This window comes from Porites lutea, chromosome 2 (assembly GCF_958299795.1).
Source record: "Porites lutea chromosome 2, jaPorLute2.1, whole genome shotgun sequence".
Lineage (NCBI taxonomy): Eukaryota > Metazoa > Cnidaria > Anthozoa > Scleractinia > Poritidae > Porites > Porites lutea.
The window spans coordinates 41070146-41088497 of NC_133202.1; the positions used below are offsets into that span (position 1 = coordinate 41070146).

General features: G+C 39.5%; 2 protein-coding genes across 2 annotated transcripts; both read left to right on the top strand.

The window, feature by feature from the left end:
* The first annotated feature begins 2778 nt into the window (after positions 1–2778).
* On the top strand, positions 2779–13346 carry LOC140928631 (synaptotagmin-15-like). The gene is made up of 4 exons (XM_073378406.1): positions 2779–3001; positions 8609–9390; positions 10433–10550; positions 11952–13346. The coding sequence occupies exons 1-4, from the start codon at positions 2908–2910 to the stop codon at positions 12263–12265; spliced, it is 1308 nt and encodes a 435-aa protein (XP_073234507.1). The 5' UTR covers positions 2779–2907; the 3' UTR covers positions 12266–13346.
* Positions 13347–15943: 2597 nt separating this feature from the next.
* Positions 15944–18181, top strand: LOC140928633 (uncharacterized). Its single transcript, XM_073378409.1, has one exon. The coding sequence runs from the start codon at positions 16329–16331 to the stop codon at positions 17988–17990; it is 1662 nt and encodes a 553-aa protein (XP_073234510.1). The 5' UTR covers positions 15944–16328; the 3' UTR covers positions 17991–18181.
* The last annotated feature ends 171 nt before the right edge of the window (positions 18182–18352 follow it).

The following is an 18352-nucleotide window of genomic DNA, read 5'->3' on the forward strand; positions in this document are numbered from 1 at the left end:
AATAGCCATGCAAGGTCAACCTTAGATTTTTTATCTGATTCTCTAGCATCCTATACATTTTAATAACGCCGTTACGTTTGCATATCAGTGTTAAGGCACATAGTGAGACAGAAGAACGGCCACACAGTTTCCGACCTGTTGTTATTTAATTTCAGCAGAAGTTTCACTAACGAAGAACAAGTGAGCCACTTTTACAGTGCTACCGCGAATGTAGACTGTTCACAGTCCCCTATTTTTACGTGAGATCGTTTCGATATACCGCGTCTTACCGTCACGGCTTTCTCGATTTTCAAATGTACCGAGGGGGTGGACGTTGGGGATTATAGCTCTAGGCGGGGGGGGGGGGGGGGGGGGGCAAACCTCCTCCCAAACCGCCCCCTCCCCCTAGTAGTTTTGACACTCATGGATGATGGCAGCCCGTAACGCAAATCGCTCGATCTCGATGATCTTACGGAAAAATAGAGGACTGCGAACAGTCTACCGCTAATGTCAAGGAAATCTTGAATTATTTCCGCTCTAAAATGTCGTTAACATTACTTGGTCTCCACGGGATGATTAAAAAAAAAAACACTGGAGCCAAACACAGCGGGTTCGCATTTTTAATAACAAGCAAACATCATGAAAATTTCCTTGACTTCTTATTGGCTGATTAAACGCATTTGTCGTGCAATAAATACGACTGTCAAGCTGTCATATTCTCTTATTAAAGATGAAACGTTCACCAGAAAAGGTTTTCTTCTGCCTCTAAAGAGGTAAGTTAAAGGCTTGTAGAATACCGTCTAATTACGTAAGCCAAGTTAAAATTGAGTCTACTTACAGACTGGGATATCACATTTAGGACCTTGCTTTAGCATTTTCACGGAAGTCAGTTTTAGCGACATTTAGTCTTTATTGACATAGAGCGCTTTATCGCACGAAAAAAGAGATGTGGAGAATCATATTCTCTTAACAGCACGAGTAAGGTAAAAAAAAACATGTGTAATTTGCTATACTAAGAACCACGTACAGATAGGCAAGAGTTAACCACAGCAAGAGTGAAGTCCACTTCATAAACCCTTTATTAGAATTGTCGTCAGTGTGAAATGTTGCGCTAAAGAAATATGAATTAAACCCTTTGGTGACGGCCAGAAAGTAGCGAAAAAAACCGCGTTTTTCACCAATTCCTTTTTCTTGGTCTGGTTCTCGGCTTATTAGCATGGGAATGGCTTAAAATGAGTTTTGCAAAAATAAGGGCATATCTTCCAACTAATCGGATGTAATTAAGCAGCGTTTTTTTTGTTTTTCACGCATGCTCATAAGCCAATATTTGGAATTTCTCTTTTATTTAATTACTTTTTTTTGCGAATCTATTCGATCTTTCTTTCTCGCTCTCTTTTTCTCTTTTGCCTTTCCTTTTTATGTGCTTCAGTTGTTACCCGCTTTATCGTCTTAGTCTTTTGCATGGAATTGTGGCTTGCTAACTTTTTAGGAAAGGAGCAAATTTAAACTGCAAAGAGTAGTAGGTAAACAGCAAAATTACTAATGGATTTTTCCCCAAAATATTACTTGGTTATTTGTATGTAACCCTGTCAGGATTGATCAGAATATCCAAAACGAAGTATTGGTGGAAAGATCTATCTTTGCTGACGTCCTTGCTTACCAGCTTATTAGCTTGAACTGAAAGCTAAATGGGTCCAGGAAGGAAAATATGCATCGTTCCATGTAGAATGAAAACGACCAAGGGTAAATTTGTCTGAAGAAAGTTCAAGAAATCCCCTGTAGGCCAAACGTTTATGGTTGCTTTTGTTGCTATAACAACCAACAAGAGTTAACCAGCGAAAGGGAGGTCCACTTCATTATCCTTGAAGTAGAATTGTTGTCAGTGTGAATTTGTTGCCGTTAAAGAAATATACATCTAATTTGCCTGAATAAAATTCAATAAAACCCCTGAATGGGCCAAAATCACTGTGATATGCTTTTTCAGTTGCTACTACAACAACCATGCAGGAATCGAAGTAACTTGCTACATTCTCACCGAACTCCCCACCTACCTCGCCTCTGCTTCGCGCCTCTGTGCGTTTTCTTGTTTTCACATGACACATGTCGCTCGCCGCTATAAAATATTCGCTTATTGCGACTTTTACGAGTGATGAGAAGTTTCTTTGCTAGCTGGCTTAACAAGAAAGAATCATTGGCAGTATTCTTAAAGGTTTCGTCTCGACTAAAATTGAGATCCGATATTAGGTTTCAAGATGTTCTTTTACGGATAAGGAAACACATATAGACGTTTTTAAAACGATTATGCGCCAGTTAAGAAAAAGATATATTTACGTTTCAAAATTCTAAACTTAGAAAATATATACACCATTCTAATTCTTTACGGCGTAAATAAGAAGAAGATAAGGAAGTGCGATACTGATAATCTTTTTTCTAAGAAAGTAAAAATAATTCTGATTGTCGAAATTAAAGAACTTGATTTAAATCTGGGGCAAGTTTAAGACCAAAACAAGAGTGCAAGAGTTCCGTCTGCCGGTGCAAAGAATGAACTTAATGCGAACAGTTCGACAGTATTTCGGCAGCGTTTTAACTTTTACACTATAAAGCAAAATTTTATTAACTTTTGAAACATATTTTAACTAAATAGGAGTTTAATTTGACAAGCAGTTGGAAATGAGAAAAACTGTTGATTAAAAGATAGTAAGTTTTATGAACTGATCGAATAAATATTCAAAGAGAGTTGAACCAGCTGCAACGTGGAAACTGAGAGAAATTTAAATTGCAGATTGGTTTGAATGTAATTATATGCCTAACAATCGATTCACTGAGAGCCTTTTTTATTATCCGAGACATCGAGCCAAGCGTGTCATAACTTGAACGTTAACTGCTCCATGTTAACTAGGAAAGATTTTCTCGACCCTTCTCACAAGAATGGTGAGAAGATTCTATGAGAATCGAAACCTTTCTGATAACTCAACCACCTTTGATACGGCTTCTGAAACACACCATTCTCCGAAAGCTAAATGTAAGTATTAATTCTTTACGACCGTATACATTATACAAAGTGAATTATGTTTTTCTTCCTGATACCTAAGTTATGTCTACCATTGCGGAGATTAAGTGATAAAAATACGGCCAAGAGTTAGACTAAAAGACTCCGACAGCTAGTTTATGCTGGGCCAACACGAAACAAACGCATATATACAGTCTGCCCAAATATAATTTATTACAAATTTAAGACAAACTTTTCGGCTCTAAATTCGGCGAGATTCCCCATTTATTTACTTCGATATTTTATGGTCTACCTAAAAGCAGCCTCGAGCATGTCAAAAATTTTTATCCGCCTTCTTTCAGATTCACAAGTAAAAAGACAAACGAAGAGAACTCTCCTCATTTTCGCTGAATTTGCTTCACACTTTTTTTCTTTACTTTTGCTTTCCCTCAGCTGATGGAGAGCGTTTAAATAAAAAATATCGTAATTTATTCACCAGTAGGAGAAAATAAATATGACAGTTTTCAGTTACTATCAGCTTTTTATAACTTCTCAATCGCTCGCTTAGTTTATTCCAGTTTATAGCTGGGTGAAAGAATATCGATAAATATATACTCTAGATATTTAACTTATGCTCAATCAAATCATCAGAAGGTAATTCTAGGTTAACTAAAACATGTGTAACAATTCAATTTTTATAAAATGAACTTTTCGTGAATGAAGTTCAAATCTTGTTGCGATTAATTACACTCCGCCACGGACTAAGTTATAAACAATTCAATTATTCGCCAAGAGTTTATCTGTCGACGGAGAAGAAAAATGAATCTTTCATATATGCACTTTTAGGACCTTACTGAGGATGAATTAATCAACCCAACTTGAGTTTAATTCGAATAAGGGACCGGTCATTATTTATCGCCTGGGGGGGGTTGGAGGATTTTGGGCTAAACACGATGAAATTTAGCCGATCCCCCCTTTAAATGTTATTTTATTGAAGTGATCCCCCCTCATAACTATATATAACTTTCGTGATCCCCCCCCCCCCGCCATGTCTTTGTACCCATATTCACCTTTCGACGTGTATATTTAGTGTTTTAAACGTTCATATACAGGTAGTATTTCTAACTAGGATGTAGTTACAGCATAATAAAGCCGTTATCGCGCAGTCTTTTTTTAAAAGTGTCTCTTGATCCGTGTCTTTTTCTAGTCTGGATCCAGACATCTGAATTCAGTTGACATACAAGCAATCTTGCTTAAAACTGCAAAGTGCTTGAAACTGCAATCAGTGCTTGAAACTGCAAAGTTACTTTTTTAGAGTGCCAAATAGCAGTCCGCCAAGTCCCTATCAGAAGGTCATATTTAGCGACAATTTTCAGAGGACCACACTCTAAAGTCATTTGCAGGCGATGAGTTGGCCTATTTAGAAGAAGCACATAGGCGAATCACTACACTGCACGAGGAACTTCAGTCCGCATCCAACAAGTTGACAACAGCGCATATTAACCTGTCAAAGAAGTTTCCTTTGTGCGCGAGAAAATCAACAATGTCAAGAAGAAAGAAGGAAAATAAGAGGAAGGTCCGAAAAACCAAGGACAAGCGACTCAAGCAGAGCGCACGTCATCTCTTAGAAAACTTGACCTCAATCGAGGTCGCGGGGCAAATTTTCGGTTCAATCGAAAAGAATGATAGAGTTACTCCTGTAGATAGCATCAATGCTGACTTTGTTAAGAAACTAACCAGGCGTTTGCATCTTGACCCTTTGCTATGGCTACTAGAAAAGGGTATTTTTAGCACGACCCTAGCAAAAAATCTAGAGCAAGTAGCGGCCATTTTAAGGGCACAAAGTCCAGGGTCAACCTGCCGAAGGGGACTAAATGTTGCTGTTGAATCGGATGACGAGGCTCAAGAGGCAAATGAAGTTGTTGAATGGGATGATGAGGCTCAAGATGAGGCAGATGAAGCAGTTGAATCGAATTTAGTACAGAGCTGACACAGGACGCCCATTCCTGGAGAGGCGATTAATGGTTTATGTTTAAACAAACACGCTTTTTACAATGTTTCAGTTATCAGAAGTTTATATAGTTCACAATTTAGAATTCACCTGTCATGTTTAAAGATGAATATTAGCTAAGTCATGAGCACGTTATAAAAGGAAAAATATAAAAGCGTTAAAACAAAGCTTTCTCGACATAAATTGAAATGCACACATTCGCTAGTGTGACAGACTTCCGTTTTTTAAATAAAGTTGTGTTAGAACAAATTGAGATTGCAAATGCTATCATCTCCCAGCAGAATGGGCACATTTATGTTGTATGCTTTCAAACTGGCATTGTTCAAGCAGATTTGAGTGGTCCCCCCTCTGAATCCTTCCAAAATTTTCAGTGATCCCCCCCTTTTGGGCTCTCAGTTACGACTGATCCCCCCCTCTGTTCTCCTAAAAATCAAGTGATCCCCCCCAAAATCCTCCGACCCCCCCCAGGTGATAAATAATGACCGGTCCCTAAAGTAGCGTGGATGTGAATTTGGAAGTCAAATCTGATTAAGTTACATTTGCTTTTGCTGTTTGTCTCTGTGATTTAATATGACAAATAGACGGGGACTTTTCTAAAAGCTGTTTTTCTTTTTCTTTCGTTAACTACAATTGAGCCAAAACATCTAATTATACAACGACCGCTTGACGTTTTCAGCAGTCAAAATGTCTTGAAAAATAGTTAATCATTCTTTTTAGCACTAGTATATTTACTTTCCATTTTCTCGTCGTTTGGCTAGAAGTCACGATAATCGGTCATTTATTGCAAGCCTCTAAACGGCATTTAATAATATACTATCCTTCATAACGTTTGCTGTGAAATAGACAATTTAGAACTCTCATCTATTTCTTCTTCTTCATTTTTCCTTTATTTTTTCTTTTTCGGAGACATATTAGAAACTAAACACGATCTCTCGAAATCAAATCCCCCAGCTTCCGTTCACCACTTAGTCGGTCAATCACAGTAAGGCAAGAGAGGATATTTTAAAAGCTTTACCCCCGATATTTGCTTTTCTTAAGGTGGTTGAAAAAATCAGGTCGGAAAACATGCATCGAAATCCACTCAGTCCATGTACACTCTTAATTCTAGGCCCCTTTAATTACTAAAGCCAGTATTACTCCAGCAAAACTCTCTAAAAGAAATACAAAGAAAACTGAAACAGACACAGTAATAATTCTGTTTAAATTCGACTGGCGGGCTTTTAGTACAACAGCTATACTTCTATTTCTCGATTTAGTTGCTTTTGAAATTTATTGAGTTTTTTTTAACATTTTAAAATGCAATTTTTTTCCTCACTGTCGATTCAACTTCTACGTTTTGTAGCCGGCTGGGAAGTGCAGATGTAATCTTATTAAGACTTCTAAAGTATGGTGATGTTTAACCAACGTTAGAGAAAGAGTAGAAGAAAAGGGTAAAACAAGACTGAAAAAACATACCATATGGTGCACGCATACAAACACACTGCTTCCCTTTCTTTGTATTCGATTGTATCCTTGGCTCACGGCCGCCTGATATTACCAAGAACGTACAAATCTACATATGTCCTTTCTCTGCCTTAATATTAAAAGCATAGTGGAGTATTTAGGAAGCCTATTTCGCAGTCAAAAGCCTTGTTTTTTGTATGTTACGTTTCAGGAGGCTTTTCTTTAAGCATGCTCCTCGCCGAGATTTCATTCCCTCTAAAAATGCCTTTGTTGCTGAATAAAGTTGTGGCACAAAAATCAAAGTTAACGTTGGAGTTTTTTAAAGATTTTTTTAATGATTTGCCAAACAAACAATGGTTGCGTCGTGCAGGAGTATTTTCTTTCTCCTCTGCCCCCTCCCCTCAGTCCTATATTATAAACGTACCCGTCGTCCTCTCCCTTAAAATTAGTCTTTTGCTCGCCCTAAATAACTGTCTAATGAGAAAAACTTGAGAAAGTGGCCAGTTTGAAAAAATATATATTTTCTCTGCCTTCCTTTACATCAATAAAACACTGACTTCTCTTAGCTCTTGAACTGTTTGGTTCTTTGGTTCAAAAACGGAAGCTGTAGGGCATTTAGCCTAACTTGAATCCACACCCCTTCCCCCTGGGGCAGTGTTTTCACGGCAACGCTTTGCAGTTTTCCTTCTACAATTTTCACATCACAAATCATACTTGACTCATCTAATTTCCCCCGGCCGGACACCTTGATCTTTTCAGTGGCAGTGAATGTGGGCGAAAGGCAATTTAAGCGGGCTGTTTGATAAGCCGTTCCTGATCCCCACTAACTATGCCCTATACTCTACAAAACGGATATGAGATAGCCAGACTTGCTCCTTACTTTTTTCCTTCATTCCTTTTTTTAAATTTTAACTTAATAAAAGGCGGATACCTTTCTAAGGCGGACCACTCCTCTTCCACCTTAGGGCTGAACAGGCAACAACAAGACAGAGTTGACTGCTCGACAAGAAAATCGTTTACAGTCAGGACGACCAACAATTCATAAAACATGAGAAAGATGTTAGGATGGCTTGTAACGAACCAGAATCAACTGGAATGTCCGACCCTGATCTAATCAGCTGTCGAGCTTTCTTTTGAATCTCCTGTTTGTTGGACTAGTACACCCAGTCTTCATAGAAACTGTCACGTTGCCTTCATTACTGGTTCTTTTTCGAAACAGTTTATAAATTGAACACTTTAAGATCCTTAAACATCAGGGCCCAGTTGTTCGAAGGCCGATTAGCGCTAACCCAGGGTTAAATTTTAACCTGGGTCTCTTTTTCTTTCAGTTCAAAAGCATTTTCCCGGATAATTTTCTCTATTCTTTTTAGAGCATCCAATCATCAAATTGTAGGCAAAAAGAATAAAACTGAATTTGCTTTTTAAGCTTTCATATCTGAATTCAAATTTCGCACTAACCCTGGGTTTGAACAACCCGGCTCAGAGTGCCTATTCCCTACACTGAGAGAAGTTGTTTAAATATCGCTACGTTTTAAACTTGGTGATTTCCGTAAAATCCTCTATTAAGCTCCCTCCCTCTAACAAGCAACGCCCCCCCCCCCCCACCTTTTCAGGGGAAGAGAATTAATAAGCCACCCCTGTCTATTAGCCCCCCCTCCCCTATCTTGATTATTTTTCACTGATAGGTGATCGACTATAAAACTTCGTGTGGACTGATCCGGGATGGTTTATTTACCTCCCGGAAGTTCGGATTTGATTCTAATCCTCGGCTGCGTGACCTCCAACTTCTTATACTTGAGCTTTTCCACTTTGTATTCTAGTTCTTTATGGGGAACTGATATCATCGTCTGTTCTAAATTAAATAAGCCTCCCGTCTCTGTTAAAGCCCCCCCCCCCTCAAATGGGGTTGAAACTAATAAGCCCCGGGGGGGGGGGTTAATAGAGGATTTACGGTATTCGCTTAAAATTCTTATGATCTTTGTATTTGGTTTAGCGGTTGCATTATACACACCCTCTCCCCTGGCTTTTCATCACTGATTGGGGTCACTTTTATACTTCAAAGGATTAGATTTGAAGTGTGGATACTATCTTCCTTCCGGATTTACGCTTAAGTTAAGTTTATTGTCTTTCTAATGGTGTTTAATTTCAGTTCGATACCCATAAATTTTCTATTTCGTTTTCCACAGTTCCCGTCTTGCCAGTGGCGCTAACAGTAGGTCTTGGTTTACTATCAGTTATTTTGCTCGTCACTCTATTCCTAATCAGAAAACGACGCAAGGCTGATAAATACAAACAGTATTCCCAAATAGCCAAAACCGCTGTCCAACCGCCACAATTCGCCGTCCGATCAATCCAGCAACGTTTAGGGACGACTAAAAAGTCAGTTTTTAACAGTCATACAGCATCAGGCAAAGTAACTTCTTCAGAGGAATCGCTATCACCCATGTCAAGCGCCGAGGACATGTTCTTTGATGCTCAAGAAGGGCTGGAAACTCGAACATCACTTTCGGTTTCCAGTCGTGAGCCGAGCCCAGCACCCGAAGAAAAGGACAGCGAAGAAAATGAAATTTACCCCTTGGAGAATATTGGGCGAATTTGGTTCAATCTCGAATATGACGCGTCAGCTGAGAGTTTAGCGGTAACTCTGGTTAAGGCAAGAAATCTTTCGTGCCGCGATAAAGCCCTGAAAACGTGCGACCCATTTGTTAAACTGCATATTTTGTGCCCCGAAGAGAAGAACGTGGCACAGAGTAAATGCAAAAGAAAAACTCGTCGACCAAACTTTGATGAAATGTTCTATTTTAATCTTCCTCTTTCGGAGCTTCAGAGGTGTACACTTCGTTTGTCAATATATGACGGGTTTAGAGCAAGCCAACAATATATTGTTGGGGAAGTGTTGTTTCCGTTGATTGAGTTGGATAGAAACAAAAAAATGCAGCTGTGGAGAGATCTACAAGCCACAGAGGAGGTAAGGCATTTCGCGGCAAAACATTTTAATCTCTTAAACACCAGAAGTGAGTTACGACCTTATCACTGATATAAATTTTAATCTCCGAATAACATAGAGAAGACTAATGCGTTGACAATGGGGAAGCTCTTATGCCAAAACAAAAAGGTCATTTCTCAAGAATTTAGTACATAATTTTACACTATTTTGTACCCACATCAAATTACATTTCGTCAATCCTATAATGTAACAGTGGTATTTTCTGGACCCTGTAATAATATCTAGTCTTTACTAAACATGCAATGGTTGTTTGACTATAAACCAAGGGAAGTCCATTGAACACTATCACTTTCTGACATCTGTTTGAAATGTTCTTGACCTCAAAAATTCTGCACATATCTTGTATGCTTGAAATTGTTGTGTAGATTACGAAATATCTGTTATTTACCACTACTCAAATTCATGCTTCATTTGCCTACAATTAACTAGCCGGGCTATCTTAATCAACGAATTTATTTAGACTCTCAACCATTCCATTCAGACAAAATAAACCACAAGTGTTTATACGATATCGTTCAAACAGAGACGATTGTTTGAAACTGATAAGGTATAATGACATAAGCTATAATCATATTAGCGTGTTGAAAAGGGCAAGGCGTTCCCTGTCAGTATAATAAGCTAAAAACACTTCCAGAAAACACAGGACGAGACGACAGTACACGTAGTATTTCCTTTTCTAACCTTTTCTCACGGGTTTGCTTTGGCATGAAACTCTTGGAAACCAATACTAAGGGAAGGAAAACATGCCCTGATTGGTCAATTTAAAGGCGGGAACATAAATAGATTGAGTGGGAAGCGGTCTTGCGCATGAAGGCTAATCTTCCATAAAAGTTCCCTGATTATTTTGGGCGATCATCTAGAAAGAACAGGAATTTCTGCACCTCTTGTTAGTTCTACATTTATCTATGTTCACTTTTTTGTTTTCCCCCATCTTGTTTTTATACTTAATTTTCATTTCATTTAGTTTGATTATTTTTATGTTTGCTTTCTGTGATTGTAATAGAATCAGTCTGAACTTGGGGAGATCCACCTCTCAATGTCATACTACCCCACCCTGGACAGGCTTACAATTATCGTTCTCAGAGCAGCAAACCTTAAGAAAATGGAGCCTCATGGTACAGGTGACGACACAAGCTTCATTTGTGGCTAGAGAAAGCAGTTTATGAGAGTACCATAGGATACTATTAAGTGCCGTTTAGGGTAGCAATCTATGTAAACCTCACTTTTGTTCTTGCACGTGCTTTTCTCCAGTACTTTGTGTACCCTGCTTCCGCCCCGTTTTTCTTGGCTTCCTCCTTTTAACGCTTTTTCGATCGCAAAATATTAAGCATTTTTGCGTATTTTCCCCATTTTTTGCCTTTTCCACCCCACCCTCCTAGAACTCACATCTCCCGCCTGGCTTTCTTCTCCCTTTCTCAGGCTGCCCGTCGCTTCAAACTTCGTTGCGCTTATTCCATCTGGTTCATTTCGTCAAATGTTCGCGATTTTTTCGTGAGTTGAATTCTAAAAGACTGTATCAAAGTTAAGAAAAGAAAAAGAGGGTCGTTGTCTTTGTTCACGTCCTCCACAAAACGTGAAATTAGGAATTTTCACGTTGCAGCCGGTCTTACGGTGATGGCAAAGAAATGTACAAAAAAGCGTGATGCTTATGCAAAGTTGTTGTTTTGCTTAATAAACCTGTTGCTTTTTTGCCGTTCTTGTTGCCGCCGCTGTCGACGCTGCTTTAACTTCCTTGCTAATCTTCCGGGCTCCCACCCCCAGGTCCTCCCACACATGCATGAGCTTCTCAAAAGTCTGCATACCCAGTTAGGCCATCCCCATAAAATGTTTCGTTTCCTATCGCCCTCCCTCTCGTGAAGGTGGGTCGGTCGGTCGGTCGGGCAAAAAAAAATAAAAAGAATAAACACATGATTGCATATTAAATCTCACGTTTAGTCTGCAAGATATAATCAGATGGTAAAAGATGTATATTAACAGGACTATCAAATGTCTAAAAAGGCTACAAAAACGAAGTATCGATGATAATTTAAGACAATTGGTGTTAATAAGACAAGATCGTGTGCTTGTAAACTAAAGTACTTGTTTCTTTACAATACAAGTGATTCTGGAATTTTTTTATTTTTTTATTGTTTTATTTTTTTTACTTTTCCAAAAAAAATGGGTCGGTCGGGCAATGGGAAACGAAACATTTTATGGGGATGGCCTTACGCAGTTACATACATTGCACTTTCGCTTCTGTTTCTTTCGGTTCAAAGGCCAACCCGCAATTTACTTAAAATTCTTTAATCAGATCACAGGAAAAACTACGTTCTAATGCAAGTGACCTACTTTAAGTCATAAAACAACTGTGCTATTCTAACAAAAAAACCGGAATTATTACTCTCCGGTAAAGCTGAGCTTGCGCAAGGAAGAAGTATTATGGCATTTTTCTAAATGGGTGAAGAGATTGACGCGCGCCATAGAGGAAGGACATTAACCCTGTTTTCATCCTCTAATTGTGGTTTCTCCTGTTTTTGTTTCAGACTCATACGCTACAGTGACGTTTTCAGTTGGAAACAAGATAATCAAGACAAAGAAGGGTTCAGTACACCACACAACAAGAGATCCTCTCTACAACGAATCTTTCAACTTCACGGCGTCCGGAGATGATCTGGGGACTGGTACCTTATTAGTGTCAATCATGCACTCCAGGGGAGGGGGGAAGGAAGACAAATTGATCGGCAGGGTACTACTAGGGGGGATGATGTACGCGAGGGGGACTGAGTGCGAACATTGGACTGAGATGATGACGAATCCACGAAGTATGATAAAATATTGGCACACCTTAACAAGGTAACTGGTGACGGAATTTAACTGAACATGTCAGTAGTCAGATACAAATGTAGGACTGGTCAGGCAAATATACAGGGCAGCATGATTTCCTGTAAACATTACAATATCTCGATGCAGGAAGGCAAACAGATATATATTTAAATGTGCTATGTACTTTATTTTTCTTATTTAGATATGTTTTCGCCTGGTAAGTTTCTTTTGAGGTTTTTAATAGTCACACCTAGTGATTGTCTAAGTGCTGAAAGGGGCTAGGCCCTATCTAGTCGTGACGTTATTTGAGAAAGAGAGAGATTTACCGTGTCTAGTCTAAAAATTGTTCAAAAATCAGCCCTTTGAGATTAACTATACAGGTGAACACGAATCAGCGAGTTAATCGGGCTAAGGTTTGTTTCCTAACTGATGTCATTAGCTAGAAACACAGTACATGTCTCTGCAACCGGAAAGTTTTTAAGGAATTTCCCAGCGAAACCTCGTCCAAATAGGAGAAAACGTTTAACGGCCTGTTTACATGGAGGTGGGGGACCCCAGGTAGGTGAGGTAATATGTGGCGGGTCACCCCACCTATCATGTAAACGTGATCAAATTAAGATGAGAGATTATATGGACAAGTGGGTTACCCCACCTAAGCGGGTTACCTCACCTACCTAGGGTCCGCGACCTCCATGTAAGCAGGCCCTGAGTCAGGTATCTGTTTAGCTTCGATCAAGCGCAGGCTTCCTACGAGCACTGTGAGTTCCACTGTGTTCTTAGCTTTTCAAAGAAGACCGTGATGATTACAGGTTTAGCCTGCGCATTTTCAAAGTAACTTGTAGACGCTTTTAACATTGGTACCTGCAGTAACATACAGAGAGTACCCCCTCCCCTACTGGGCCCCCTTTTAAGGACATTAACCTTCACCCCGCCTCGAAGATATTCCCCCACTCCCCTCTTAGAATATGAACAAGTTCTGCAAATATTTGCATGTATATTTTTGTGTTTATTGTGGAGCTTAAGTTAAAATGTAAAATTTATTTACACTGAAGGTTTATGCTGGAGTTCTAAGTGAATATACAAGAAGAGAAATAAAAAAACATATTTTCAACTGATATCTGATATTACTAAAAGACAGGACATCAATTTATTCCTTAAGGTAAGCTGAGCAAACCCCTTGAACATTGGATTTTCAGCAAATACGTTCCTAAAAACGTGAAAATATCGACTGACCCACTTTTTCGAGTTTTGGTCCACTTGGGTCCGACCCACGTTTAAATGTACTGACTCACAAGACAGTAATCAGTTTTGTATGCCAGGAGCCCATCCAAACTTGATGAACAAATAAATTGGTGAGAATGGAATACGCTAGACCCTACCCTGCGAGTAGAGCCTCCTTCTTGATAGTCGAGGACGGAAAAAGAAGACTCTGCGTAAATCGCGTCAAGACTTTGAAGTCACCGAAGCCCGAATTTCTTGACGAGTCAATCTTGTTTCCTCTCGGCAGACTGGTTTACCAAAAGTGAGCATCCGTTTATCATGTTCATTGATAAACCGATGCTCATAACTGAGCCTGCTGTGCCAAACGCACTGCTCTTAGGCCTTGGCTCGAAACTGTATCCTAGCAACATGTAGCGCATGTTCAACAAAGACCTTACTCGATTCGTGCCGAATCTTTCTCGAGCACGCCGAAATCGAGGGGGAGCAAAACAGAGGCTCTGCTAGGGAGGACAGGGTGGCTAAACCCATAAGAAGGTTGAAAATGGGCATTTGCACTAAGAGGTCATGTGACATTGTTTTTATGAAAATGAAAGTTATATGATTTTGCCTTCGGAAAACGATTAGTGGGTCATATCTTAAACAAAATAATAGTGATTTGGTTTTTCAAACCCGCACCATTTTCTTAAAATGAGTAAGTTCGTAGCTGGTCACGCGACCAAAATGTGATTTTTAAAATTGTGAATTACCTCTTTCTGAACTCAAATTCTGCACTGAAACTTCAAGGAAAATGTTGAAGAGATGATGTGGTAACGTTTACAATACACCTGAGCGTAACTATCAAACGTTTAACAAGTTATAAGCGAAAAGTATGTTTTGGCCGCCATGTTGGAGGGCAAGAGTATGCCCTCCAACCTGGCGGCCAATACAAATCATACTACTTTGTTGAAAAATCAAACTGCCATAAAATATCTCCCTTAAATGCGTTTCCTCTCAAATTTCTGTCAATTTTTGGCATCAGCAAGATTCCAACTCATTATTTAAAGGAAGCATTTGTCACCTGGGGCCCGTTTCTCGAAAGTCTCGATAATTAACGGAACCGGTAAGCTGTCTCTGTTTACATTAAAGATTGAGGTTTCAATAGTTTTGCATCTAAAATGATAAAACTAACGGTTAATGAAACAAAATAGAGTAGTTTGCTAGCCAGGACCCGCGCTCTTATTCTTTATATTTCGATTTGAATATTTCGATTTAAATAGATTTAATTGTTGGCTTTTATTATAGGTTTTTTTAAATTTTATTTTTTATAGTTTTTAATACTTTTTGTTGTAGTTTTTAATAGTTTCTCATGCTTTAGTCACCTTTAACATAAACTTAATATAACAATATTGTAAAGCGCAACCGAATATATTCATATAGCGGTTTGCGGTACATAAATGTAAATTATTATTATTATTATTATTTGATTTCGGGCCCGAAAAGTTACCGGGACTTTCGAGAAACGGGCCCCTGACCTCTTGGTGTAAGTGGCCTATTGCCGCTTCTAAATGATAAGAATGTTTTCACGATCATTGGTTCTAAGCAGACTAACTCTGGCGCAAAAAGATTTATAATCTCAACTGATAAGACCAAATTTTTGTTTTCCACTGCCCTATTGACGCAGCACCTGAGATTCTTTAGAAAATAACCGCTTTATTACCTCTGACATGGCCCGAGGGCAATCAAGCTGATGTCTGGAATAAAGCGACTAAATCCCAATCAAATCTTGAGGAACAATAAAAAGAAGGTATCTAAGCCGAAGTTTCAATATCTCTTACAATTAAGTGATTTGGGGAGGCCATAAAAGCGTCATATGTTCGGCTCCTTTGTTCAATTAAATTCATTTATAATAAATTCACACCCTATTGTAAGTCTACGAAAACCTACTCAGGTCCAAGCACAGATCGTTAAAAATAATTCGGTCTAAGACAGAAATAACGGACAAAAAGTGGAAGAATGATACAACGGTCATAAACAATTGATCCTGCAACTGTTCCGTATTAGTGTGAAAGTCAATATATTAAACGTAACCATCAGTTTACAATCAGTGTTAACGAATGTTTCTGTTAAATGATTTAGATGAATGCAAAACCGCTCTTCTATGTTTGACACTCTCCCTAAATTCTGGCGGTGGTCATTACAGTCTATGAAACAACAAAAATCATTTGTACAGCATATAAAGTGTAAAGCTCATATTTTCGGATTAACAGGTTGTTAATAAATTAACTTTAGCTTCAAGGCATGGAGTGCTATTTAAATGAAGAAGGAAGAACAACTGAACACTTTAAATTGCTAACATTTTCTCAGAAACAGGTCAATTAAACTGGCGCTAGAATTTAATGGTTTGTAGTAAATTGAACAATTAAATAACTAATCCATGCGTACACTCACAAAAAGGTGACGGAAGGAATTGATTGTAAAACATTTTTAATTGTCGCTCAAAGCATAAACACAAGTAAATGATTTACAATTCGAAAGAAAACTTGGCATAAAGTATTTAAAAGTGCAGCTCGATTAACGCGAAAGAGACCTGACGATACTGAACGCAAAAATGATTTTTAAGAACAATTCTGGTTTTGAAAAAGGCACAGAAGTTATCGTTCGTAGAGCTTATTAAAAATCAGTCAACTATCGTGTCGCTAATTACTTTGGTAAACTTTGCGGAAAGCTTTTGTCCCAAGGGGACCTAACTATGGTGGCAAACCGTATTAACATACGTTCATTGCTGTATTATTGTTCTTAGAGTAGCCCTGTAAAGACGAGTTTGTGTAAACTCACAAAACATAAACGGTGTTATACTACAAACTTCATGAAAAACAACGGAGTGCTTTAAAATTAAAATGAACAACGGCCAAAAGGGAAAATCGTTCGAGAGATGGGATCGAGACGGAGTGGCCCAACACAGAAATCTCATGCACGAGATCGCCATGAAAAAACAAATAACAATGTACCAAAGGGAAGAAAAACTTCTAGCGAAAGAACTGCGAGAAATTTCTAAAGTAAAGGAAACGCTATTGCAGATTCGAGCACCGCTTAGACGTAGGGTGCAAGCTGCAGAGTTAGAAGAAAATCTCGAGAGCTTAGGAAATGAAGGCCGGAATTCACGAAAGTCCTCGGTTACTACGAGAAAGATCAGCGTCGCTGCAAACACAAGCGCTCAGCAAAAATGTACAAAGGACTTTGGATCGGCCCACGGGGAAGGAACAAGTGGTATCAATCACAGAACATTGACAACATCAGTGCCAGATGGATATGTTCCCTTATCTTCCGTGCAAAATACTCGCCAACGAAAAATCAGTGTTTTAGAAAGAGGACAGCGTGGACTGGTAACAGGCAACAAGTTGGCCACGCAACGGAAAATTTCGGCCCCTGCGTTTATAGCCGGCAAAACACCGATCTCAGAAAAAAGTGACAAAAGCGGATTTTTGCCAGCGATAAAAACGCCAAAACCTCCGAGGGAAGGAAGCCCTTCATTGCAAAGAATATCGCCTATACTTGACAGACCACTTAGTGCGCCTAAAACTGAAGAAGTAGTGGAATGTCGCAATCGATCGCCGACCACATTGACTCCGATAGCACCAAGCAGGGTAGATATGGCTGTGCTACGAGCTAAGTCAGTACCATGTGATCTCCCCTCGCATTATGCCAAGACATCAAAAAGTCGGCAGCGAGTCATATCAGATACTGATGAAGTTACAACGCTAACGATGGAGGAAACTTTGCGTATAAAAGGCAAATTTCGACAAATTGGGCATTCTGTTATTGCAGCAGCTCTTCTGAAGGGTTTAAAACAGAGTGGACAGCTTTCTTCGGAAGCGATTCACAACATGCACAAACCCATATCATTTACGGGGGAGGAAAACGGGACAAAAACTGATGAAAATAAAGATGTTGAAGCCGAGGCTAAAGAAGATGGACAAGAGGAAGAGGAAGTAAAGCAAGGATACAATAAAACGTCGTTCAGATCTCTTGCTCGCAAAACAATCAATATAAACAGGTTGATAAACGCGAAGAGTAGCTCAAGAATTAGAGGGCGTTCTCAGTCAGACCCGCCAAACACTTCAAACCCGAAATCGTCTTTAAATAATCCAGCAGGAATAACTTTAAACCAGGCTGCTGAAGCAGAAACAGCCATTAACAATTCTGCTCATCCGAAAGATTCAAGACCTAGTCAGGTTGGTGCTAGAATTCGGCGAATGGATAGCGCCGGAGAGTTTCAACTTGACACAAACAGCTCGCGAGAAGACAAGGAAAGTGACAACAATGTCCAAACTCAACAAATGTACAGAAGGCAAAGCGCAGTGGCCGATCCATTCAGGCCTTTGATGAATCCACGAACTGCGCATGCTCGTAGGAGAAAGAACACATTTAGTGGGGAGCCAATAGAGGTCTTTGAAAAAACCCAGAATAACTCCTTGGATACAGCGCCACAGGCCAACCAAGCCGATACTCAAACTACGGGGAATAAAACTGTTCGCTTTGCCGCGGAAGCATGGAGTTAGATGTCCTCTTTCCAAAAACAAAATGTAAAAAACGTAAAAACAATAAATTTTGCCTATTATCGACCTGATGTGCGGCTGCGCGCCGCGCGCTTCCCTTCGCTCGCCTAAAAAGGGCGAAAAAATAACGCCTGTTATGCAGGCTAGGCAAGGACAATAACGGAGACTGAGGCCGCCTAACGCTTCGCTCAAACGTTGTGGCACTGAATGGCAAGGCACGGAATGGTCCTGTCAGCTACATTTTATATTTTGCTACAAAAAATGTCCCGTTAACTTATGCGTCGCTGGTTCGTAATAGGCACCTGTACACCTGTTGCGCTTCGAAAATTCCTTCCCAATCTTGCCTCTTCCGCAAGACGCCTGGG

Excerpts from the sequence above, each read along its gene's own strand:
- LOC140928631 (XM_073378406.1), top strand. The coding sequence starts at position 2,908 with ATGGTGAGAAGATTCTATGAGAATCGAAACCTTTCTGATAACTCAACC. Across the intron at positions 9,391-10,432 it reads ATCTACAAGCCACAGAGGAG|AATCAGTCTGAACTTGGGGA; the intron begins GTAAGGCATTTC and ends TGATTGTAATAG. Across the intron at positions 10,551-11,951 it reads AATGGAGCCTCATGGTACAG|ACTCATACGCTACAGTGACG; the intron begins GTGACGACACAA and ends TTTTTGTTTCAG.
- LOC140928633 (XM_073378409.1), top strand. The coding sequence starts at position 16,329 with ATGAACAACGGCCAAAAGGGAAAATCGTTCGAGAGATGGGATCGAGAC.